The sequence below is a fragment of the Sparus aurata genome, chromosome 2 (assembly GCF_900880675.1).
Source record: "Sparus aurata chromosome 2, fSpaAur1.1, whole genome shotgun sequence".
NCBI lineage: Eukaryota > Metazoa > Chordata > Actinopteri > Spariformes > Sparidae > Sparus > Sparus aurata.
The window spans coordinates 13,033,700-13,060,912 of record NC_044188.1 but is presented as its reverse complement, the minus strand read 5'-3'; the positions used below and the strand labels follow the sequence as shown (position 1 = coordinate 13,060,912).

The 27,213-nt window shown below is 42.2% G+C and overlaps 1 protein-coding gene across 2 annotated transcripts in view; it reads left to right on the top strand.

The window, feature by feature from the left end:
- Positions 1–2,550: 2,550 nt before the first annotated feature.
- Positions 2,551–27,213, top strand: part of LOC115572390 (neprilysin) — a 39,277-nt gene continuing 14,614 nt past the window's right edge. Inside the window, exons 1-8 of one of the 2 annotated variants that reach the window (XM_030402406.1) lie at positions 2,551–3,012; positions 7,870–8,046; positions 9,882–9,917; positions 12,623–12,784; positions 25,728–25,808; positions 26,224–26,319; positions 26,413–26,531; positions 26,659–26,727. In XM_030402406.1, the coding sequence (XP_030258266.1) occupies positions 2,970–3,012; positions 7,870–8,046; positions 9,882–9,917; positions 12,623–12,784; positions 25,728–25,808; positions 26,224–26,319; positions 26,413–26,531; positions 26,659–26,727 (783 nt within the window). In that variant the 5' untranslated portion in view covers positions 2,551–2,969. Of the gene's footprint in view, positions 3,013–6,225; positions 6,507–7,869; positions 8,047–9,881; positions 9,918–12,622; positions 12,785–25,727; positions 25,809–26,223; positions 26,320–26,412; positions 26,532–26,658; positions 26,728–27,213 lie in introns of those variants that run through there. The other variant, XM_030402415.1, reaches the window with a different exon arrangement.

The window sequence follows — 27,213 nt, the reverse complement described above, 5'->3', positions numbered from 1 at the left end:
CTGCGTTTACTGACAGCGAACAGAGCTCAAATGGCCAACAGAGAAAGGGGGCTAGGGGTTTTATTTGAAGAGCAAAGCAACAAAATGATGGAAATTATGATCACAGAGGTTGCACTGCCAGCAAATGTGAACATCCTTTAGATGCAATGACAGGCAGCCGCTGCGAAAACTGCTGTCAGTTCAGCTTCACAGATATTCCAAAAAAATACACTCATGCACAGGCGTAAATCCCTCGGAGGGGAATCAAGCTGTTCATTATCAGAAGCGCTGAAACGTAGACGGCAAGATGGGGGCGACACTCAAAATGGCTTGTTTAAGAATTTTATCTTTTAAGTTTTGAGAGGATAATTGTTAATGGAGCTTTAATGAGCGCATATGTAGAGATGAAGTTAAAGGGCCACGTGATCGGATTTAGGTGTATTCAAAGACAGTTTAGAAGTTTCCCAATCGAGGCGCACGTGTGTGTCATTGAAAAACGGCTCTTTGATCGACTTGCTTTGAACAGGAGCATATGGTAAAATGCCCTGGATCTAAATATAAAAACGCACATAAGATATCGCAGCCTAACATAAATAGCATGAATGCGATCAGCTGCTGATAACAATGACGTCAAGCTCTCATCCTCAGACTCCCCTGCTCCCACTGAAATTAGGTCATTTATTCTCCGCAGTGACATACTCTGTTGGCTTTCTTCTCACTATCATGCTAACTTTCACTTTCAGCCCCAACATCCTCGTGTGTTTGCGGAGCTAATTGCGCTCGCAGGGGCGACCCCCTGATGAACTTTGGCATTCAACATGAAGGAGGGCACGAGCAAAAGGGCCACATGTAACCAAACAGCGACAAAACGGAGTAAATGGATCCAAGTAAAAGGTTTTTTTTATTGGGCGGGATAGTGAGCCCTGTCACTGTAAAATTGTATGTAGGCTAATGAACACCCAGTGGTTTTAGAGTGCCAGAGATCTCAGAGCAAGCAGGGTTTTACATTTTACGGTGCTGGTGATGACCTTTATCTCTCTCCATGGCAATTATGTTGGATCAACCCTATACATGGTGCACTTAGCCGCTTATGTGATTTACATACATGAGGACAGTCATGTACAGCAGCAAGGGTAGCCCTTCAGCATTTGCAGGTCACAAGAGCGCATGCACAGGTGTCTGTAGGTGAAACAAGGCTGAATTTAAACACAGTTTGAGAAGCTTTTCAATGACTGCTCTGGTGCAAATTGGCTGCTGCTGCCAACACACACTTTGAAACCACAGTCATTTGCAGCCTAGATGTCCAAGAAACTCTTAAATGCGACATTACCATAAGCATGCTGTGAAATTCCACCCTCACTCTAGCTTAAAGGTTGCATTTACACTACTAAGAGCGGCCTATATTAATGAGTTAATGTTTTGCATAATATATGTTGCCTTTTAGGTAGATTCGGTTTGGGATGTAAAGCTGTGCCGCATGCAGAGCTAGTTAGTTTCGTTTAATGTATTTTACAATTTATTCAAACACGCTGATCTTGCTTTTGTGTCAGGATGACGACGTGCTGCAGAACTGACAGTCAAAAATGGGCTTTAATCAGGGTTTTAAATTGTTATTTGAATGTGAGTGGTTCCAAAAGAAGGGTAAATGGACCTCCAGGGGACCAAAATGAAACTTACAATTCTGATTTTGAGTCTAATCCCCAGCTTGTCAAACACTGACGCTTCAGGTATTCCATCTAGTCAAATACCAATGATTTGGGATTGTAGGTCGGGTCAGCCGACAACCCAAAGCATCAGCATGTGATAAGTTGGCTACAAATCGAACCTTTAAGACCATCTTGCATTGTGTAGACCAGGGCTGTTGTGACTTAGGGATATTGACGATAGTCGTAATATTTAAAAATGTAATAATGACATCAAGTCAACACCCTGATGTGACAAGATCGTGTCATGTAGTGAGTCATTTCTGTTTCTTTCCGTTCTTGTTTGGTCATCATTGGTGGTGGTTATTCATCATAACCCTGGTTAACGCCATCACATAGTGGAAAAATCCAGTAGGTGGTCACAGGCTCTGTCTTTGCCTCCCTACACTCCCTACAAAATGAACAAAGTTAACAATGAATTTGCAAAGTAGTCACACACAATGAGTCATTATGTTTAATTATTAAGGCCACGATAACCATGACAGCCCTAGTAAAAGCCCTAAACAGCATGCCTTTTAACTACTTAACAAATCATTTCATATTCTAAATGCAAATTGTTGCAGTCGAGAATTCCACTTGATTACTATCAGCTCGCCACGGTGCGTCCCTGCAACATGATAACAACAAGGAATTTTTCCTGTGCGCATGCAAGAGCTTTTGGATGAGCTGCTGACAGCCATATGAGTGGTTACAGTGAAATATACTACACATCACTTCATCACACTCTACACCTGAATCTGCGCCCCGGAGCTATTTAGGCGCCTCTGACAGCAAGTGCCGCTGACAGGGTCACTTCTAAACACCGCCCTGACGGAGGAGGCAACGACTCGGCGGTACGGGGAACTTCAGAGGGCTGCTTCACCGCCTCACTGGATGTCATAGGCTGTATGAATATGGGATCCCCCCCTCCTCCTCCCCCCCCCCCCGCGGAGCGCACACTTGACCAATTGCGCCGCGCAAGAGTCTGATGGCTCATTTAAATTCTGCGATCCTCTGTGGGTAGATGTGGTACAGTAGAGTGGGGAGTTGTAGTGGAGGTTCCGTGTGCGTGTGAGTGCGTGCGTGAGTGCGTGTTTGTGTGAATCCCAGAATAGAAATCCAAAGGGAAGATAGGAGAAGGAGAAAGGAGGAGGAGAAGAAGAAAAAGAAGAAGAAGAAGAAGAAGAGGCAGAAGAAGAAGAGAGGCGGGATCGGTGTGTGCCTTGTTAAAAAACCCAGGCTGTGAGAGATCGATCAGCACTTCGCGCTCCCTTTGTGGATTTGATGGATGTCTGACCAGTGGATGTGATGCCCATATATATCATCGACCGAAAATTTCCCGACACATCTGGTAAGTCGTTCACGCACCCCGAGCGCTTCTTATAACGCGGTGCCATCTCTGTGCGTCCCTGTCTCTCTGCTTGTGTGTGTGTGTGTGTGTGTGTGTGCGCGCGCGCGTCAGGGCCATCATTTTTGCGTGCGCGCGTGCCGGCTCAGTGACACGGGGCAGCGTGCACCAGTTGATCATGCCAGCCCCCCCACTGGAATTCCCGACGTGCAACAGGAGACGAGGAGCTGGCACGCATCTGACTGCGTCTCGCTCGATGTGTGTGTGTGTGTGTGTGTGTGTGTGTGCGTGCTGCAGCTGAATATTTTTATCACTGGAGTTTTGACACCTATTTGCATTCGGCCATATCAGAAAACACCCTTTCATCCACAGCGTCGTGTTATTCCAGCGAAGTATCCCAAGCCTACGTGGTGGACTGGGTTCACTGTCTTTCAGCTGTGTGATATTTTTAAGTTGCAATGTTCCTTTAAAAGTTATACTTCCCATTCCATTCATACTGCTATCAAAAAACCATTAGAAAAGCAATTTAAGAGGTGGACTTCATTTCAGCTGGATCACAGCACCTTTGGGCATCAAGTCTCCTCCCCGGAAAATGATTTTAAAGTGATTTTAGTCTTCTGTGTGCGGCTATAGGCCCACGCTGGATACCACATCCCAGAGAAGGTGTTATTTTAAGTTAAAGTAGGCCACATTCCTGTACTTATTCAAACTCAATTAGGTACATGGCATGTTCATGGCTCACGTTCGTGTTGGTTGTAAAAAAAAAAAAAGAGCGAAACTGACTGTGCTAGTGGGCTAGTGTTGACTTGTGTGTGTGTGTGTGTGTGTGTGTGTGTGCAGACACATGGGTGTTTTCAGGTGTCTCAGTGAATGATGGGTTTAATTTTGAAGGGGTTTGTGAGGTCCCACAAGACATGGGAACTTTTTTATGTATTAGATATATCACGGCAGACAGACAGAGAGCGGGGAAAAAGGAGAAAAAGAGAGTTTTGACTTTTGGTGTTGATTGTCTTAATAATTCAGACACTGCAGCACATGTTAGATCTCAAGGAAAAACATCAGAGCCACATTATGGAAAGTTGAAAAAGCAGTGACTGTGCCCTGCAACAGGAGCGTTAGCATCGGCAGCAGAAATGACAGCTTGTTGTAAGTATCTCACAGACATATTGGATGTATCCTCATAGGGCGAACAGGTAGTGTTGTGTCAAGTGCCCGTAAAAGTAAATATATTGTGTTGAAACATTACTTTAGTAAAAGGGAAATATTCGGCCATATGAATAATACTTGAGTAAAGTCTTAAACTATCTGATGGTAAATGTACTTAAGTGTAAATGTAAAAGTGAATGTCAATGCACAGTATATTGTATTTGCACTGTATGCTATGGGTCAGAATCAGTATTCTTTTAATCTGATTGCTGATAAAACAAAAACATTTCAAAACACACACTTTGGCTCTGATGCAGCAATCTGTGACGTAACTAGTAGCTGTATTGTAGTAAAAAGTACAAAAAGTGTTTTCTTTTAAAATGAAGTGGTGTTGAAGTATAAAGTAGTAGAAAATGAAAAAACTCAAGTACCTCAATATTGTATTTAAGTAAATGTACGTAGTTACAATCCGTGACTGTTTACAGGTGTTGGGGAGTACAAGAGCATATGTGAAAAAAAAAAATAGTATAAAGTCTTTTGTGGCTCCGGGCTACATGTAATGATGTGATGTCACTCAGTGGTCAAGTTGCATTGTGGGTAATGTAGGTGCCAATCTTTTGAAAATAGGTGGAATAAAAGAAGGCGATGTCTCTGGTTCTGCTGTATTGATTTTGTTTTCAAACTGTCCATAACGAGTCCAACAGTGTAGTAGGAGTGCAATGCAACCCACAATGCAACTCTGCGACTGGGGTGACATCCCTGGAGGCAGTTTACCAGATTAAAATGCAGCTTCCTCAAAACAAAAGGCTTTTTACTACTTTTATACACATACAGTGTGCAGTAGTACTACCCAACACCTGTGAACACACTTTAATGTGTAAAATTGGTGGAGTTACCCTTTAAAGGCATCCAGCGACACACTAACCTGCTGTTGCATTGACCCAGAAGCAGTGCTGATAAATTTCAATGAGATTTATCTGACTTTAAGCACGCATAGTTCCTTCCGCGTCACGTCACTGAAACACAATGTAAGTCTTATCTCTGAGTGATAGTGCACGAGAGGAACATACAGTAAGTGGTCCTTAAGGATCATACCCAACATGCCTCAGCACACCGAGAGGGAGGAACTTCAACATAATTTAGGACCTCTCGGTGTCCCACTCAGCTTTTTTACAGCTTCCCTTTCCCCTCCATTCTTTTTCGCACATTCCTTCACTCTGTCTTTATGTCCCCTTTCCTTCAAAATAAATTTTGCAGGCGTCTCATTTCTCGGCGCGCAACGTGCCAAGATTAGAGCGAGCGAACATAACGTACAGCCCCTCCGACGCTGACATGCAGGCATGATTTTAATAGAGCTGTGGGACTGCTGTCAAGGTGATGTGTTTGTTCGTGGAAAAAAAAAAGGATAAAAAGTAAAGAAAAGTCTCTGCCCCCTCTTGCAGCCCGGAGAGGAAGTTGTGATTAACAAATCTACTTGTGTCATGATCCTGCCGTCTCATCGCCTCTTTTTCAGGCCTCCAGACGCTCATTTTTTCCTTTCCATATTTTGTTGTTGCTTTTACACCCGCTGCAGAGTAACATCTTTTGAACGTGAAGGTATCCATTACCACCCCCTAGGTTGTAAATCTCATGACCTATAGTGAGGTCATGCCTGCTTGTAGCACTGCTGTGGAGCTGAGAGAGCAGCTTGTTGCGAGCTGTGGTCGTTGTATACAGTAATGGCCAATTACCAGGCCGGATAATGACTGTAACCAGGGGAGTTTACTGTACGCAGGCTTATTGTTTAGTCATGAAGGAGAATGATAGGGGATTTGACATTCAGCAGGACTGTGGTTATGTGAAGGAGTGATGAATTCAGATGTGTGTGTTTGTACAGTAGGAGATGCTGTGTATGTGCGTGCATGTGTGTGTGTGTGTGGCTGTCGACTTATTTAAAAGCAGCAAAGAGACTTTGAGCCCTCATCTCAGCCTGCGCACAGAGAGAGACCCACCCATCTGCACAGGCGCTTCATGACACGAGCTTGTAAAAGTGTGTGTGAGAGCGCGGCCGTGGACGAGCATGCATCTGAGAGGAGATCGCGCGAGTGTGTGTGTGTGTGTGTGTGTGTATGTGCGTGTGTGTGCATGCCGTCGGTAAGGGATTAAGGATTAATTGCCTTCAGAGATAGACTTAACTGCTTGTTACATGAACTTTGTGTAAAGTTCTCACTTGGCCCCAGAGACGCAAACAACAGTGTGCAGTGAGGAGCGGAGGAAGAGGTCCCACTTGTTTTCCGTTCTTCAGAAGTTTGTGTTGCTTGTTTTTTTTTGGTTTTTGTTTGTTTTTGTCTGGAGTGTACTGCCACCAGAGGGTAAGAACTTTCATTGTTCTCACCTTTCACTCCAAGACTGGTTTTCAGAAAAATACTGTTTGTCTTATTTTTTCCTCATTTGTTTTCATATCACCGCCTTGTATTTTTATTTTTTACCTCCCTTTCACTGGCTGTGATTCCTTCTTCAGCCTGTGCCTGAAAAAAATTAATGTTTGCTTTATTGATGTCAAAATTAATATGTTTTTCAATTGAAACTGCTGTGTTCTCCAAGAGCCAAAAAACTCTCTGGTTTCAAAGATTATTTGATGAATGCCGATGTGATGAAATGCACAAACAGATTCTACAGATTCTTTAGTTGTTCATGATCCTACAGTTGGATGTTTGAGCTTCACTGTGCGTGACGCATCATTGCCGAAAGTGTAAAATTTGTCTGTGCTTATTGAAAAATCAGATTTTAAGAGGGGGGTCTATGAGCATCATTTGTTACATCACAAATAGTTTTGGAAGCCAGTCCCGGTCCAGTGGAGTGCTGAAGTCAGTTCCAATGGGAAGAGACAAACACATTTTTGTTCCGTTTTGAGTGTAGCCATGAATCAAACATATGATGTTTTGCAATTTAAAGGGAATTAAGTCAAGGAAGTCGCAGTTTGTCTTAATTAAACCAAAACTACCATCTAGTTTCGTGTTCAACCGATCAGTGAACTACATTGTCTCACTCATCACGTGTCACCAACAAAAACATGGTCGCCAACTCAGCACAGAAAAAGGTACATATATATATACAGATATACACATATATATATGCACAGATATATAAACATATACAGTAGCAGCTCTACAATGTTCATGTGGTTTTGGTGAGCGTTCAACTAGACAACGTCACTAATGCATCTGTTGACTGTGTAGTCTTTATAATTTGCATATTTTCAACGTGTTATATTTAATTGGTTTCATGACAAACTGACATTTTTGACTTGGAAAATTATCTTTTGAATTGTCAAACATGTTATGTGTAGGAGACATCTTGTGTCCAGCTGTTCAATGTATTTTAATGTCAGAGTGATCAAAGATAACCATGTTAGACACACATTAGCGATTTTATTTTTCAAGTTTAGCCGTTAATTGATCCACTAATTGATAAGTCCGTTAGAAAAAAAAAGAAAATAAGAAATGTCTACCACAGTTTCTTGTGTTGTGACTAACAGTCCAAAATTGACATAAAATTGAATCTACAATGAGATAAACCAGAGAAAACTAGCACATTCCCATAATTAAGAAGCTGCAGGGGCAATAAAAGTTCGGCATGTTTGCTCAGTAAATCATGCTTAACTGATGATCAGAATTATCGCCGATCGATCAGTCGACTAATCGTCTCAGCCCTTCTCCTGCCGTCTCCCCTCAGGTGAGTTGATACAGACGGCAGCAGAAGGAGGAGACCCGAGAATGACGGAGACCAACCCCCCTAAATCGGCGAAGAAGCCCCGCTGGACCTCCCTGGAGATCGGCCTCATTACCATCGTCTCCTTGCTCTTCATCGTCATCGTTGCCCTCGTCATCCTCTTCGCCACGCAGAAGACTGGTGAGTGCTGAAAAAAAAAAAATACAGAGAAGTGATTAGAAAAAGTGAGAAATATCTGAAACTCTGAGAGGCTCCAAGAAAAAAAAAAAGAACATTTCTTGAGATCTTTGTCAGACTGTGGCAGAAAAACCAGGGTGATCAAAAGAAGTGCGTCATGTAATTAAAATGTATTTTCGGGAGCCATTCAACGTGGAGGACTTTTCTTTTGTTGTTCCTGTCACCACGATATGAAGTAAACCTTTCAGAACTTCTCCAGTTTCACCTGTTTTAAAACGAGCGCACACACTGACCATCACTTCCAGCTGAGTTCATGGTTAGGGGTAAGCCTGCTGAGGAAGTGGATTGTGTTCAGGTGAACAGAAGACACTTGAGCTGTGTGCTTTTAGCGCAGAGTGCCAAAGTACGACCACTGAGCCAGAAAGAAGAATGCAGTGTGCAAAGGTCCTCTTTAGAGTTTCCTCCGCGCTCTCAGCCAGTCTTATATCGACACGACGTGTGCCTCAAAGCATGGTGCAATTTCGCTTTTTCTGTGTAAATGATGAGGAATTGTGTGTCTCATATCTCGCTGCAGATGTCATCAATTCGCATTATGAGATATGGATCATTTAAAAGGGACACGGTGAAATCAAACAGGAACCCACGCCCCCGCTTTCCTCGCCATGGGAAACCAATCGAACCCGCTACAGATCAATGTCACAATATAAGCATCTCGTGGTTTTTCTTTTTTTCTCGAAAAGAACAATCATTAATCTCCTGACAATTGCTTTGCTTGCTTTTTTGACTTGGATATCAAATGATAACATGTACAAACACAAAGTCTCCGTGATGGGGACCTTTATAAATCACTTATAAGTCCCAGGAGGGTGGATCACTGGGATGCAGCACAGGGAAAGTTATCTATTAGTATGACATTAACATGCTGGTCAGCAGCTTATTTATAGCTTTGTAAGTAAATGATTGATAATGGAACTGTGAAGTTCAGCAGGTCAAGAACAGAAAAACAATCCGATTAAAGGTGCACTATGTAGTTTAGGGAAAGAAATTTCTATCAGAAGAAATAAATCTTCATTGACTTTTAAATGCCTAAACAAACTAAAAAAACAAACTCTCTTTGTTTTCATGACTGAATGAACTAAATTTACAAACTGACCTTAAAGGACAACACAATCTCATGTTATTTTACAGTTTATACATGGCGGACCCTGCCACCTTTCTAGCTTCAAACAGTGTTCTGGGGACCTTATTTTCCGCTGAGAACAGCTTGTTCATTCAGCTATGGAGAAAAAATAAATATTTCTGAGTTTTTAGTATGACCTCATTAATATTGTAAATATTAAAATTCAGAGTTTGAATTTCTTCACCGAAAACGACATAGTGCCCCTTTAAATGGAAAGATCACGACAACTGGGTATGGGTGAGCGCGTGTGTGAGGCTGCTATTATTATCTCGTGCGGTCCTGTGATTGATAAATGTGTAAACCGCCATGCCAGGAAAAAAGAGAAAGCTGAATGACTATGTCTGTGTTTGTACCAGTGTGTGCACTCTCCTGTGTGCACATCATGTGCATAATGCATGAGGCAGTGTATAAGGTCATATGACAGTTCACTTGTGTGTGTGTGTGTGCGTGCGTGCGTCAGAACATGTCAGATTGTGTTTGATTGCCAGTTCTGCACCTAAATCATTCCTGACAGAGCGAGAGAAACACTTCTGTGCAGTCGTATGAGTGTAAAGAATGAGCTGTAGAAAGAGGAAGCAGAGAATGAGCGTTGGACATGAATGACTGATGACTGCAAAAATACCACTGAGTGACAATTTGTTTTTGCATTTTCCTACAGATGAAATCTGCACCACAGCCGACTGCACGCAGTCAGGTAAGTGTTCTGTGTTCGTGCCGTTTCTTTATTGTCTCCATCTAAAGGCTTTGATTTTTCACAGAGGCGGACAGAATGGGGAAAAAAAAAATCGAGACTGCTGCAAGAGCCGGGGGATTTCAGACGTACTTAGAGGAGAATGGCCTCTTCAAATGTGAATATGCTGCCTCTAAGTCAAAACAGTGATCAGTGCAAATATGTTGCAAGGGGTTATTGTTCCCAGCTCACCTCTGAACAACGGTACAAGAGGAGTTGAGAAACTGGTAATGGGTTTGAGCTTGTATCTACAGTTTAAGCAAATCCACCGGGATCTGGGTGTGCGACGTGTGTCCAAAGCTGAAGTGTTTCAACATATCCGAGGATTGTTGTGGAGCTTTTAGAACTTGACTGTAAACGCTCCCCGTTAGTTCTTTTTGCGAAATCGCGGCCACAGTTAATTAAAGATTTTGCAGCTCTACTTACTCTAGTTTTCCAGCAACAGACGCCAATTCATTTTAAGATGCATTTTTTGGGGGAACCAGTGTCCCAGTTCAGTCAGATATGACAGACAGCCCTCGTCAGAAGAGATCCCTCAGCAGCCCCTCATGTAATTTAATTACAGCCCTAAAAACTTTTAGCACGTTTCCAGCACTGGCTCTGCACCAAACCCAATTACTGCCATTTTGCATTCATACTTTTGTTTCTAACCTTTTGAATGATATTTTAATGAATTATTTTTCTCGTGTACAGTTTGTTAGAGCATGAAACAGTCTGGCGAGCAGTCTCAACGCACCACGCGCACTGTAAGCGCAACTGACGCGTCTGAAATGAAGCCTGTCATTTCACGCTGCTATGGCGCACTGCGGGTGTCAGATTTGAAATGCCGCCGTCACAGAATCAGCAGTGTTTATATGTATGTCCTCATATTACCCTATAGTGACCTCAGCCGTGCCCAAGGATCCCTGCAACACGTATATAAACATGTGCGGCTCCTTAAACCCAAAATGAAAGCTCTGAATCTGTCTTGACATTGCTCCGACAGCCTCCTCTCCTCCTGCCTCCTCACACTTACAGTTACCTCAGTTTAAGTTTTCACAATAGCCGAATTTGGTCATTACTGATGACAGCTTTCCCGGCAGCGTGTCCTCACAGGGCACAGCTGTGATATCTCTCACCCTCTGTCTCTCCTTACATTCTTTTTTCCTTTTAGCTCTTTCCAAATGGATACCGCGGCGGCGGAAAAAAGCATTTATGGTCACTGGGTCCCTATTTGAAGCTTCAAAAATCGAAAACGAGGTCGGAGTATGGGCGTCGAGGCAGCTTGACGCGCCTCAAAATGCTTTTAATGTGTGTTCGGACATTTAAAAACAATGGGTGGGCTTCAAAAACATGAGCGTCAGACGCTTTCGGTGCACTTTTGCCTTTGAGGCCGTCCATCATCTAGTTCCAGGGGTCTGGTGTTGTGCATGCTCACTCACTGACATGGCATTCTGGGACACTTAGGCCCTGCACACATGTACATGGGTATTTCTTAACAGGAAGCTTATTCTGTGCATACACATAAACGGCATTTCTAGTCACTGAAAACTGACCTTTTGGAAAACTCCAGCCAGGGTGAAGAGGCAGCAACTGAGGATTTTGGAAACAGTGACGCAGATGCACACGTTTATCAGGAGTGTTTCAGTTTTGTAAAGTGATGAAATGGATGTTACACTGTTTAAACATTGTTTCATGTTTGGACATTGGTAATGCAATGATGGAAAAGAGAGAAGAAAATGGCTGCTTGCAAGGTTTCGCTGACAAATTATCCAGGAAGGTTCTCTTTAGGAGCAGTCATGTTATAAATGCGTTTTCAGAGGAGAATCACATATTCTTTTTCCTAAAGCCCTGTTTAGAAAATATACCTGTGTATGTGTGGATAAGGCCGCAACAGAATGAAGCCCTCGTTAAAGTTACTGGTCACTACTGTGCTTTTCCTGCTTTGACAAATTGTACTGTCTGCTGGGAATATGGTCTACTAGGCATCAATGCATCTCAGGCGACATTGTGGAGTAATGCCACAGTAATGTAAAGAGAGCATCATGAATTACTATTTTTAGGGGATCATTTAGTAAGGTTATCACATTTTATTTTTGTAAATCAGCAAGTAATGTGTAATATGTGACCCCAACACCGTTTAAAAGGAACCATAACGATGACAAATTGTAGTTTTGTTGGGGTTACGTGCAGGACTATTTCTTGGTAGGGCGCAGTGACTTCCTGGACTCACCACTGGTTGCCTGGTAACCTCAAAGAAACAGCATGTAACTTCAGTTTTTCTACAAATTAAACAATACGGATATAATGTCACATAAAATGTAAGTTTAATGTGCTTTTTTAGGTAGAATTTTGTTACCTTCACATGGATCTTGTTGGCTCCCTCTCTGTTTCCAGTGTTTAAGCTAAGCTAAGCTCACATATGCGTGTGGTTTTCATTTTTTTTCCCCCTTTAACTCTCGAGAAGAAAGTGAATAAACATGTTTCTGAAAATGTCAAACCATTACTTAGTGAAACAACATGCATCTCTGCACTTCATAGACTTGCTAATCAGGCTGGTAAGAGGGAAATTCACATGCAAAATGGTATACTACCAAAGCTTTTATATCATTAGTCGGTGGTTGATTTTTTCCTGCCAGGTATTTCTTTTAGCACGCTCTCAGACCTGTGTTTCCTCTCCGTCTGTGCAGCGTCCCGTCTCATTGAGAACATGGATGCCAGCGTGGACCCCTGTGACAACTTCTACCAGTACGCCTGCGGAGGCTGGCTGAAAAAGAACATCATCCCCGAGACCAGCTCTCGGTACAGCACCTTTGACATCTTACGAGACGAGCTGGAGGTCATCCTGAAAGGTCGGACACCTACACGTATCCACCCGCCCACGCACAGGCAAAAAAACACAGATCTATATACAGCGGGGTACAGACAGGCCGCTCATTTGTGAAAGATGTGGAGACCCGCGATGCCTGTTTTTATTAGAGATATAATACTTTGCTTAATCCGTGATTAAGAGTTGTAAAAGCAGTGTAGAACACTAAGTCTTTTTCAGTTGCACTCACTGCGCCGTGTGAGAGACCAGCTTGATTCAGTTGCTTGAGAATATGAGCTAAAGAGGGCTGTCCTTCAGGGAGCGCAGCTCTATAGATATCACAGATGCCATGGGAGTTTTGGCTTCTGTACTACCATGTGAGCTGGGTTTGTCAACAGAGCAGGAATTATTTGTGTGTGTGTGTGTGTATGTGTGTGTGCGTGTGTGTGTGCGTGTGCATGTGTGGATTTTGCTTTCAGGCGTTTTCTTTCGAAAAGACGTCAACACACAGTAGTGAGACAAACCTTAATAGCATGTTTGTGTGTGTGTGTGTGTGTGTTTGTGTATGTCTCAGGTGTTTTGCCAGCTTTTAGCAAGCATTAGAGACTTGTTAGTGTCCTTGTGGCATGCTTGATACAGAGAGGGTCAAGTTACGCCGCGTATGTGCAAGCGCTCGCGGATGTGTGTGTGTGTGTGTGTGTGAGGGTCCATACTTCACCACGAATTGTCTGCGGGAAGGCCGGTCGGGTCCCGGGTGCTAAATCTTCAAGGGGCACAAACCTTCCACGGACAACCGAAACTCCTCATCTACCATAAATTTACTATTTATATGCCGGTCCCTTCCGTGATAATGAAGACAGTGCAGATCGGCTGCAGGAGAAACAGAGTGATTCAGAGGGGGGAGAGAAAGATTGATCCTTAGTGGGAGAGGAGAAACCAGGGTTTAAAGTGCAGCCTGTCTCGTGGACTCAGATAATTCGCAGCAGCCTCGAGCACTTTATCTGTCCAATCTTGATGGAAAAACACGGAGTCTCGTGTGTTGAAGAGCCCCTTTTCTCTCTCTCTCTCTCTCTCTCTCTCTCTCTCTCTCTCTCTCTTTTTTCCCTTTGCTTTCTTGCCTTTCTGTTGTCCGTCGATGACATGCAGATTATTTTCCCTAAATATAAAACTGAGCGTGGGTGTTAATGGATAGATTTGTTTATTCGGTACATCATTAATATGCATGATATGCATTGAGTCTTACGACACATTGTTGTTTGAAAGCACAGGGTATCTAATATGAGTCATTAACAAATATTCTTTGTTTCTTAAACCTTGAAAGGAAAAGTTCACCCCAAAAATGAAAATTCAGTCATGGAAACTTGGGTGAAGGTAGTCTGCGATACATTTCTGGAGCCTTTTGCGGCTTCTGGAGACTTGGAGTACACCTATTGAGCCTTATGGACCCATTTTTTTATGTTTTCTTTGGTTGCTTTTAGATAAAACAAGTCCCCATCTGCTTCAGTTGTTTAGGGGTCCATCATTTGTGGACTACAAAACTTCACCCGACCTTCCATTGGCGTGAGGGTGGGCAGACAATGATTGAATTTAAATATTTGGGTAAACTTTTCCTTTTAAGCTTTATCATTCTGTGTTCTGGTAAAACGAACGCCTTCAAACGTATTCACTGCCCTCACGTTCCTTTTTATTTTCTTGACTACCACACGTTGTTTTGTTTTTTTTCCAGATCAATAGAACATTCATTAGGGTTCAGAGATTGCTTGTAATGTATTCAGCGCTTGTCCCTTTTGAGGGTGCTCGCGGAGGGAAAAGTGCATCTTCATTCGCTCTGTGTGGCCTAATTACAAAAGTGCGTTATTGAAATTCTGGCTGTTGTTCCTTCTGCGATGATTTGCTCGAACATGATGGCTTCAGAGGCACTGCAGAGTTTTTGTAATTCCATTTCAAACAAACACGATGGCACAGAGTCGTTGGGAAAAACGGAGGCAGCTGCGAGAATTGATGTAAAAAAAAATGATGCATGCTAACTTTTTTGTTGCATTGTGACAACTTATAGCCCATCTGTTCTGCTCTGCTCCGCTCTCTCCATCTCCTCTCTTTCTCCGTGGCAGTCTTAACAACCATAAAAATCACACGCGGGGGGGAAAAAGGGAAACAAACATTGCTCAACAAGGGCTCATTTCGGGCATTTTGTTACTGTATGTGCACTTACGTACGTAGCACGTCTCTGTGCGAGTGTGTGGCGTCATTTCACACTTTGTTGTGTTTTTTACTACGATCGAGCAGATTTCTACCAGAGGTCTTGAGGTGACGGGAGATATTTGCCGCCTGTCCGAAAACAAGAGCGAGATGATGAAATATTGGGCAAAGTGCAACAGTTGATGTTTTTTTTTTCAATCAATGACCTATTTGCTCTAACAGCTGCCAAAGAACTGGTCCTAATCATTTAACAGCTTAAATGTTGTGCTCATTCCTTCATTGTGGCCTACCAGTCAGAGCTGTGCTGTGTGCACACATGCTCGGGTTTACATTGTGCGTGTGTGTGTGTTTTAAAAGAGAACACCGTGTATTTAAGATTGTACAGTATTTGACATTCCAACCCCGTGGCATGTGCACATTCCGCTTTTCGAACATGTACAGTAGCAACTAAGACCCGCTCGCTTTCAGAGTTCCATGTGTTTCTCAACCGCTTACGCATGTCGAGCTGTAGGCCCCGGCAGTGTGAGGCCTCAGCGAGTGTTGCGACCTCTACTCTGGAGGTGACATCAAACACGCAACCTCTGATCCCGGGGCTGGCTGCTGCTGCCTGCTTGGATACCACCGCCCGCTGATGGACAGATCCTTTTCCTGTCAACAGCTTCGGGGGGCTGGAAACACCTGGACGCCGCGGCGCTCTAGGGCTGCATGACAGCAATAAAGAAAAAAGGCCCCGTGCGTGTGCACGTACGTGGACGGCCGCGCAGATTTTGCTGCTGCTTGTAAATGCCTCGGATTGTTCTCCGCCGCTGTAGAAGGCCATAAATGATTCATAATGAGGCTCTGCACTCTTGATTGTGGTGTGTGTGCATGTGTGCGTTACGCGACTGTCTGAGTGTTGTTTTTTCCACCTCCCTCTACTCAGGTGTGGCATACTGTGCAATGATTTGCCCAATTGACCGTGAGCATTTTAATTACTAACTAGTTTGTGTCAGGAAGAGGAAGAGGGGAAGCACAATGGGCAGAGGGGGATGAAAGAAAAGGAAAAAAAAAAAAGAATCAAAAATGAGCACTGAGGTGAAATGAAAGACAAAATGAGAGTGATAAAGGGGAAACGATAGGTGAGATACACTCTAACCAGAGGGGGTTTTGAGGTGGAGCGAGGAAGGAGCTTTGAGGATAGGTCGGGAAATGTGAAACAGCATGTGGTCGTCATCTCTAAGCTGAGCCTGGTGTGTGCGCACGTCTGTCAGTGCGCGGGGTTGCGTGCGTGAGACTTTTGCGAGCGTGAGCGAACTGCTGCTCTTCTGTATTACACGAGGTGCTTCTCGCATGGCTCCAGGTCTGAATCTCGTTGCGAGGAGATAATTCCGGCCGGAGGCATGCAACACACGAACCAGCTTATGTTCCTTGTTGAATTTATCATCACCCGGAGTGTCAAAGCCCATCTGTGACGTCAGAGAGCTGCTCAGATGTGTGATGGATGTCGGGCATGCTGCTAACGGCCTATGACACACAGCACAACATCTAAGAGACGGAGTGTCTGTCCTTTTTTTTTTTTTTTTTTTTCCTTGCGATAACAATAATCGGAACGGTATTTGTATCAAACAATCCTGACTACAATGAGACGGTCTGTTCACATGACCTCCCTGATATCAGAATTCCAGCCCAGACCCGTTGCACAACACCATAAATACTGTATTTCTCATAAACATATCAAATAAAGATAGCAGACCAGAGGTTTCTGGCCAAGTGAAATATTATGAATATTAATGCAACAATTTTTGGCCAACAAAAACACATTCAACAGAAATCCTGAATTGAATATGTTTTTCCCTGCTAGGATGTTATAAACAGCAGGAAAAGAGTTTAGACCTCCACTGAGGTAATAATCCACCCTGTTAGCTGTCTCACCGCCAGCACTGTGCCGGGTACATGCAGATGACTCTCTTACACTGTGAGATGAGCCAAGGGGCATGACTTTGACTGACAACATGGCACCGAGGAAATGACAGATTGTGGACAGTTTTTGGCCTAATGGCAGGGCGAGTGGAAAAATCAGGAGCTCACCGAAATCAATTTTGAACTTTAAGTTTAAAGCAGTGATTCTGAAAGTGGGAAACTGTTCATGAAGGGCTTCCAGAGTCTTCCCGGCAACAGGGAACATCCACATTATTCCATCCATAAGTAACAAATCACAACAATGTATGACTATTGTGATCTAGAGTCAGATGGGGATACATGGTCTCATTTTCATCAGTATGGGATTCCTTGATGTGTTTCCAACTATTTTGGTCTTCAACCAATCATTTCAGTCAAAGATGTCAAACATTTGCTAGTTCCAGCTTCTTAAATGTGAAGATTTGCTACTTTTCTTTGTCATTTATGATGGTAAATGAAGCGTCTTTGGTTTTTTGACTACTGGTAGCACAAAAGAAGCAATTTGAAGACATGACTTTGGGCTCTGGGTAATGATGATTAAGCATTCCTTTTATCTTTAAACGATTAAAAAATTTATTGTGAAAACTAATAATGAACACTTGAGTGGCACTCCGTAGAGTGCATACCTCCACCATAAGGCCCAACAGTCCCGCATCACATCAAATTCTACATAGCAGCCACCTAAATGCACATTCCATGACAAATTAATGATAGCATCAAACATACCCCATATCCCACACTGTTAAAGAAAGTGAGAAAAGATTCCTGGATCCGTCACTTTATCTGGATCCGCACCAAAAAGACTGAGACCCGGTCACCGGATCTGGAGGTATTATTACCTCCGCCAATTCGGTGATGCTTTCACCTGTGTCCGTTTGTTTGTCAGCGGGTTTACACAAAAACTTCTGATTGGATTTCCATGAAACTTGGATGGGTCTCGGCCCAGAATAGAACTCATTAACTCTTGGTGTGCATCCAGATAAAGGAATGGAGCCTCTTCATGAAAAAAAGCCAGGCGTATTTTAGTGTCAGGTATCTATGAGTACTATTTAAAGATCCTAGCTCTGGTGGGCTTTTTATGATTAGTATGGGTTTAGTTTAGATTTAGAGTGATGCTTGAATTGAGTATATCGATTGAATTAAAGGGGACTGGTGGGCCTTGGTGGAGGTATGCGTATTCTCATTTTAATATCATCCTTAATGTTCCCGAAGAGAGAAACACAGGAGTTTCCGGAAGATACTAGTTATTGGTTTATGTAATGGAAATCTGGGAAATCTTATTTTGTATCGTTATGTTTGTTATGGCAGATGGCTCTAAGATACCAATGGGCCTTAGCCGCCATTGCTACGGAGAAGACGCCAGTCAGAGGTGCGGATGAGAGCTGTAGCAAACGTAAACTACTTAGTCATCGCTACTGTTGCCAGATTCAGCAGAAAGTGACAAGTAAGAATGATTTACACTGCACAATTAATCATTGTTTTTTCCGCCAAGAAGTAAACCGTAGCTTCTGGTCATCTTTAGTAGAGCCGGCATTAGAATTTTAAATTCAGCGACTGCATGTTTTGTATCTAAATAAACCTCGGGAGTTGTTGATTTCTCTCCTTTCAGTTCGATGAAGACGGCCTTTTTCCTCTCTGTCCAAGAACCACCATTTCTTTTTTTTTAACACACCCGCTTATCTTGAGGTAAACGTAAGGAGTGAACCAGGAGACATTCACTGCCATCCAAGCCTTGAAAGTGCTCCAACGGTCAGCCAAATAACAGTGCCTGTAAAAATAAACAGGACTTTTACTTCTCCGACCGTGAACGCCCTGTGTAGGTCCTCTTATTTTGAACAACCCCAGACACACACACACATGAATTCAAGTAAAAAAGAAATAAACAGACACTTGTATTGTAAACAAAAATCTCACAAAACTTAATTTTATAATCCTTTATAATACCTCAATGAAGGGATTTACAGCTTCATCAATGTAGGAAAGGAAGTTTTAAATGGGCTTTTGTTGTGGTTGTATGAAATGTTGAAGTTATTTTGACTAATATGTGTCCGTGCGGGTTTATTACCACTGCAAGGATGTTAGAGCCAAATGAATGTCGAAAGAAATCTAGCTCTCTATGGTTTCATAAAACACAGAGAGAACAGTAAACATTTCTGTCGCGGCTGATTGAGACTTATCACTTGCATAAAGTGTCAACTCATTTTGGTTTCAACCTCATTTGCAGCTTCTCTGTGCAATATACCCCGGAGAACTGCGTCACGATGATAAATTGGAAGCTAAACTCTTTCTGAAAACACTGCAAGTGGAGTGCCTGGTGGAACGAGAGGCAGTCAAGGATAAAATGGCAACGCGGAGAGGATGAAACTCAAAATTCAGATTCTGTATCGTGCTGAGTGGTTTGGTTCAAATTGACGTGATGTCTCAAACAAACATCAGGTGGCACAAAATCCATTCTCAAATAAATCCGAGCGGTCACACATACGGGGTGAGGGAGAGAGAGTCTGTGTGTGTGTGTGTGTGTGTGAGCGAGAGAGAGGGGTAAGCCTTTGCTGTGGTTAAACATTAGCACCAGGCAGTCAGTAATCCAATCACACACACATGATCTGTGCCCTTTTGCAGGAAGCGCCCTGTGAAGGGTCCCTATCTCAGGACTTCATTAAGATTAAATGAGCACATAAATAGTGCACACATGGTAATGAGAAAACAGGAGGACTAGAAAAATGAAAGGGTAGAAAGAGCAACGAATGAAACACGTAGAAACAGGGGAAAGAAATGAGTCTGATTGCACAACAAATAATTAGATTTCAACAGGCATAATCAGTTTTTTTTTGTTTTTAAGACGAGGATCTGTTGTGACGTTCAGTGAAATTACAGATTAAAGAAAGGGATAAACCTTGTCTTAATTCTGTTCGATATGCTTTATCTAACTGTCCTTATTGTGATCGGTCTGACAGTAAGTCCCGAAAATGGTTCTCATTTTTGTCATCTTTATCTCTTGATCCCAACTCATGGTGACATGAGTGATGTGTCGTTGGACTCGGGGGAGGGTTTTCCTGTCAGTTGGCTGTGCAATTTAAGACCCATCCCCTTTCCAGTATTGATCCTGGAGTTGCATTGAGATCTGCAGTATGATTGTGTATATATGTGGATTCCATATGCAGCATTTAGAATAGATGACTTCACAAGTGACAGGCGGCACTGAAGTCGTGTTTCAAAGGGTTTCCTTTAAATGTGGTATTGATATTTAAAGTTTATTTTCACGTTTGCCCCTCCAAAAAAAAAACCCCAAAAACATGACACCAACAAAAAATCCACCTACCAACACCTCTAAAACTCTCAGTGATATCTCACATGATGGTATGTGTCCACAGGGGGCATTTTCCCAGCATTGGAAACTTTACCAACAAAGGCAACACCCTGGTATAGCCACACAAACATCCTGGCTGCATCCGACCAGATGAGCAGCACTCACCCGCTGTATCATGGACTCAGACCTGAATTTCAGCAGCCACACTAAGACAATTACAAAGTCAGCATACTATCACCTTAAGAATATATCCAGGATAAAAGGACTTATGTCTCGACAGGACTTGTAACGGTGTTTTTAAAGGACTCCCTAAAAAATCCATCAGACAGCTGCAGCTGATTGAGAACACTGCTGCTTGAGTCCTAACAAGAACCAAAAAGTAGATCACATCACTCTTAAGTTCTTGGATCTTCTGGACACGGCTTCCTGTCAGTCAACGAATAGATTTCAAATTCCTGCTGTTGGTTTAAGAGGCACTGAATGGTTTCTTGCCAAATTACAATTTTGATCTACTGCCACGCTATGAACCATCCAGACCTCTGAGGTCGTCAGGTACAGGTCGGCTTTCAGTCCCTCTGCTAAACATAGAGAGGCAGAGTTCAGTTATTGTGCCTTCACATATCTGCAACAAACTCTCAGAAAACTGCAGGTCTTTTCCAACTCTCACCTCTTTTAAATCAAGACTGAAGACCTTTTCGTTTGCCACAGGCTTTCATTGAAGCAATTTCAAGGCTTTAAACTGCACTGTGACTTTTATTTTCTAGTCTCATCTCTTTAAAACCTATTATATTTCAGCCTACTTTCCTATTTCTTAACTTGTTTTAAAGTTTTGTTTCTTGATGTCTTCCTCCTTGTTTTTTTATGTATTTCTAATGCAATTTTTAATGTCTTTTGAATTATTATTATGCCCCTGTAAAGCATTTTGAGTTGCCTTGTTTATTTGTGCTATACACATAAACTTGCCTTGCCCTGCCATGGGCTCTCTACACCTAGATTTCAAACAAGACCAACATGGCAGTTAGTTTAGACTAAGACATGACTAAGTGTGATCTCAATCACAGTTAAAGGTGCAATATGTAAGAAGTGGTGACCTGTTGAATTCATAAACAAAACATAGAAGGAGGCAGCATAACATCAGAGTAACAGCTAACTGCTGCCAACTCCTTGTCCAGACCGGGAGCTCGGAGGACCGGAGGACTGTTGAAGCTTTGCATCGGGATCGGCTGTGGCTACCTGGTTAGCATGCTAACATCAGTGTATATCCTAATGTCATTTCCATTCTTTTGATAATTAATTTTCTTAATGTTTACACCCTAAATAGTTACCCATTGTACCTTTGAATTAGGAAAATAGGAAATGTAGTTTTACTGATATGAACTTGTGTTCTACTTACGTCTGAACACAGATTGCTTAAGTTTTTGTTTTGTTTTTATGTGGCATAATTTATTTTAGCACATTTTATTGCAGAGGAGGCAGGATTACATTCAGACAGGCTGGGTTTGTCTCACAAGCTAAAAGCCAGATCCAAACTTCATTTTATCCAAGTTTTTCTCTTCTTTAAAGGACACAGGAGCTTTTGCAATTAAATTGTCTCTTTGACTTGTACATGCATTACACTGAGGCACACTGTGTTTGCAGAGCCTGGCTTGGCTTGCTAACTGGGTGGATGTCAATGAGTGAAATGCATTCTGAAGTGCTAATCTAGCTAATGCTAATAATTAACAGCATTTCAAACCCTTAAACCTGAGAAAGGGATATATTAGGAATACTACAGACTTCAGACAAACATTATTTTAGCGCTCTCAGTTTGTTTCCCTCATCGAACAACTTCATGAGCATTTTGTGCAATGTGCACACGAGCATGAAAACACTAACGATCCAAATGTATGAATCTCAAATAGTCAAAACAAACGCATGATGAATTCTCAATACGTGCATTCAAATGCAGTGATGTGTGATATAAATGTGAATGTACATGGATGTCAAATGACAAGCATTTTTACTTCATGCATTCTCCTGGCTGCCTCCAATTTCAACAGGCTCTTCATGCTTTTCTTCTAAATTACCATCAACAACAGCAAAATCAATCTGAGGGTCAACAGTTTGCACACATTTTGCATTACGGGTAGCCGATCACATGTGCTTGGACTTTAAAGAGATGTACTTCATCCATTATTCATGCTGCAGTCTTTATAAACAAATAGACACATTGTGAATACTATACACTCCACAAAGCAAAAAAATCAAAAACTGTTAAATAGGGAACACTCATTTTCAACCCCAAAGACAAAAGATATCCCTCATAAAAAAATTACATAAAAAATAACATAATTATAAGTTATGGTTTTGTTTTTCAGTTTAGTTTAACAATATAGTTCTGGGCCACTGAACCAGGACCAGATGGACTTCAAAGGATCACATCAAAACCCCTTCAGAATCGCAATGGCGAAACTAACTTGCTAAAGTGCTTCCAGTCTCAGACAGGAAAGGCCTTTCTTTAAGAATAGTGCTGCAACACACAGGAGCCGCAACATACCAGTTAAACTGCAGCTAACTGAGACGTGAGAGTCACGAGGTTGTAGTTATATAGCGTAGGTTAAGTTTCATCATTTTTGGTACTGAACGACAAATCATCAGACTGTTTAAGTTGAAGCGGAGGTAAAGTTTGAGAAGCCTGTTGAGTAGGTGTGAGGTTCTCTTCTTTTCGAAGGACAGAGGGCACACAGTTTCCAACACCGTTGCAGCAAAACGCTTTTATTCACCATGGTGGTGTTCAGAAAAGTACCAGAATTACAATGTGGGTGTCAGATTGAACCTTGATCATCAGAACATTCATTTAAGCTCAGTCTCATGTTCGATGCTGCTGAAAAGCGACAACAGATCCTGAGGGAATGGTTACACTATTCAACTGTGTGCCTCGAGGCTGTGCAGGAAAAGAGCACTGTTGGTCCCACTCTCCTCCCCTCAGTTGAGCAAGTTTACGCCCCAACACTTATCACTCATTTTGATTAGCTGTCTACCTAGAAACGCTATCCAGCCTGAGGCTGAGCTAACTGGCGTCCATATGCCCACAACAGGTGTTGAAGAGGCAATGAACGCGGGCAATAAAACAAGCAATGGTGTTCACTCTTGTTTTTCAAATGGCCCTTTACTGCCCCACCTTCAGCTTTACTGCTCTGTGATTTCTTTCCACCTTTTTGGCTTCCCTGCTCTGAGGTCACTCGCTTCCCCTTGAATACAGTGTCCAGTTTTCTAGCACCCCAGGTTAAAATATGCATTGCAGAGTGTCACTATAATTTCTGGTTAATATAGCAGTGTTGACCTCTATGACATATACTTAATCACCCAAATGAAATGATTAATTGCGGTGCAGCTAATAAATAGTTTGTGCTTGATTATTTATTCATCACATATAGCAAAGCTTGGCCACGCACAGCACAAGAGAACATTTTTTAATTGTGCATTGATGTGCCAGTTATTGTCGTGCTTTTGATGCATTTGATGATATAACACAAGTGGATTTGATACGATGATGAAAAATTGCCAGAACAGTGAAAACTGACTGAAGCTTTATACACTCTCTGAACAGAATAATCCATTCAACTATTGGCCAGTTTCATCATCAAAACACAAAAACTTCATTACAGTTGTCGCCTGAAACAATTCTTCTGTTGTTATTCAGCTTTAGTGCCAAGGCCATAAATATACAGAGCACAGATAGTGTGATTGACTGGGGCACGGGAGCTTGTCACCCTGAAATACATCTTTGCTCAAAGATGAAAGCACATCGAACTGCAAATGGTGTCATTTGCTATACGTGCCCTCGAAATGGCAAACTGTTTTCCATCATGGTTTCTGTTTGATTCTTTTTGTTTAATTTTTTTAGAAAATGGTCAGTAGCATTACAAAAAAACTATATACCTATTCTGCATAAACTCTGTGAATAAACCCTTTGTTATTTTCTTCACTATTTTTTTTTTTATCACATACAAATATGGATTGCTGGGTATTGATGTTGTCCCATTTCAAGTCTTGATTATGTGACATGATGCAAACACTCTAGCTAGTTTAGCTGTCAAGACTGACGGCGTGTCTGCATGTCATCTCTTTCGTGCGAGAAAAGAAATAGAAGGAAACAAAGCTCCCTAAGAATTCTTTGGCTTTTTAAAAGAATATAATATCCCCAACCCTTTTTCTAATTCTGACTGCTCGACACATTCTCACTCCAAACTCTTCAAATACAGCAGCTTGTCAGTGGCCTTTAAGTTCAATTTTTTAAGATGTTTTATTGTTGAGTTGTATTTCCATCTTGTCAAATACTTACTTGTGAAATACTTCGGGTTGGTAGATCAGGCCGGCCGACCAACCCAAAGCGTCGGAGGGTGGAGATGAGACCCAACAATTATTGATATTACAAACTAGACCTTTAAGCTTCAAACTCTGATCTTCTCCGTACCCATTTAGCGTCCATTTTCCATTGTGACCGGCTCCACGTTCGAGTTTGCAGTAATAATATACAGCACCCTATTTGAGTTTGCTGACGAACAGTTCAGATATTGCAGTGTGGCTTGTGGACTGTTATAAACGTTGTCAGATGGTCTGGGTTTGGTAAGGTTTAGGCTCCAAAACTACTTGATTATAGGCTTGAGGAAAAGATCGTTCTTTGGATTGAAATAACGACGTTTAGTTTTGTATCGAACATAACGTAAGTGACATAAGTGATGTTACTTATATGACCTAAGTTACACTGTTTAACTAATTTTACTTACTACACAGTATTACTTGAAAACAAAACACTCTTTACTCTAGGTCAGAAATAGGGCACAAACCCAGGTCTCCACATGGAAAGTCCATTGTATGAGCTATCCAACCACCGTGACCATCCCCTGACTCTGACTTTGAATTTAGGGGCATGGGGCCTGACGAGGCTGCTGCATTTGTCACGCTGGGGCTGAGAATTGGTTGGATAGCTTTCTTATTGACCCTCTCTCCCAATACAATAGCCTAAGTAACTCATTCAACTGTGAAACCCCAAACATCGTCAGAAGTGCGTGCACTGAAGCCCTTTCTAATCCCTTACGCCACTTTACTGTCAAAAAACAGAATTCCCGAAGTCCACAATTTTTTTCCATCAGTTTGTCCCATTTGTTTGTGCGTAATAGTTTTTCCCCCATTTACGTGCATCCATCAACATATTTTCTTTTTTCACCCTATGAATAATATCCCATTGTCTGTATTGTCGCTGGCTGCTATGTACCGTGGTGGTTTGGAGTCATCACTTTGTTTTTCTGGCGTTGTCTGACACAGGGACGGATGACATGCTTTAATTAAGACGATCAAATGCATCTGGACAACAGCTGGATTCTATTTTGAATCCACAAACATGAAAAAAACCTCTGCATTGTACCTAAGGTTATTTACACCCTTCCTCTGTCTTCCCCCGTCCCTCTTTGTACTGGTATACTCATTCCTTTATCTTGTTTATCTTTCTGTCTGTGTTTCTTCCCTTCATGCTTGTTCTGTTTCTCTGCTCTATTTGTAGGTGTCCTTGAAGAAACGGTGGAGGGGGAAGCAGGTGCACTCACCAAGGCTAAGACCCTGTACAAGTCCTGTACCAATGAGAGTGCGTCCACATGCATCATTTGTCAACACCTTTTGTGTCTTCTTTTGTCCTAAATTGAGAATGTTTCTTTCTGTCATCAAAGGTTAAGTGTCTCTCACTCAGTTTATCACCAAACTTTCATCAAAAAACAAAACTGAAAACAATTTATATTAGTTTTAAAAGTAAGAATTAGTCTTTCATATTCACAGCATTATACAATGCAAGTCAATATTTTCTTCAAAAGCATTTTGGCTTAGAAGTCACATCAATAAACTTCTCAAATGGGATTAGATTAGTTATGCTTGGTAAGCAGTACAATATATGAATAATAACAAGGTTTCTTTTCTTTTCTAAAATGAATTCTCTCACTTGTAATTTGGATGAAATAAATGTATCCGCTCTTAAAAACACATTTTTGCGTCCACGCTCCATTAAGGTCTAATTGAGCTCAGAGGAGGAGAACCTTTGCTCGACATGCTGCCTGATGTGTTTGAGTGGCCCATAGCTGTGAACAACTGGGAGGCTAATTATGGTAAAGAATTCTCTTCCACAGTCTCACACAGTAGATGTCACACAATCATTTAGTTCTTTCTCACTTTTCTCACTTCCCTCTCCGCTCGTCAAGGCAAAAACTGGAGGTTGGAGGACGTCGTCGCCAGGCTCAACGAGAAATATGGAACTCAGCTCCTGGTTAACTTTTTCGTGGGCACCGATGACAGGGACTCCAATTCGCACATCATTCATGTAGGTGTGCAACTGTGGCGAGCCCTCGTCTCGCTTGCCTTCTCTCTCAGACGCTCAGTGACATCACGTTTATTCAGCTTCAAAATTAAACACCCACCAATTTCTTCAACTCTGATTTCTTTGGCAGTTTGACCAGCAGACGAGCCTCGGCCTCTTGTCGAGAGATTACTACGCTTGCTCCGGACCCTATTCAGAGGTAGGATTTTATTTCACATGTACACAGATGCACACACACACACACACACACACACACACACACACTTGTATTATAAGTAAACAACTCCATGTGTTCATTTGGGCCATTGCCACTCAGTCTGGGTTCCATGTCCCCTGGACTTTTTTCCGGGAAACATGATGCGCAACAAATGACAAGGGCATCAGTTGAAACATCAGAACCGTAATTAAATTTGTGTTTATTTGTATGCTTACATCTGTTTGCGAGCGTGCATGTACACGATGCATAAAAATGCAGGCAGCAAATGACGATAAAAATCAAAGAGGCAAAACAGAACAGATTTGGTTGTGTCTCAATCCAGACCAGATGTGGGTGATTAGAGCTGACATCCCACCGCTCTGGTTTTACTTTACAATTTACCATAGACTCTTGATTGATATGCGGAGAGAAGCACTCAACCACACTTAGCTTGAGGCAGTCTGAGTGCATGAGTGTGTGTGTTGCACG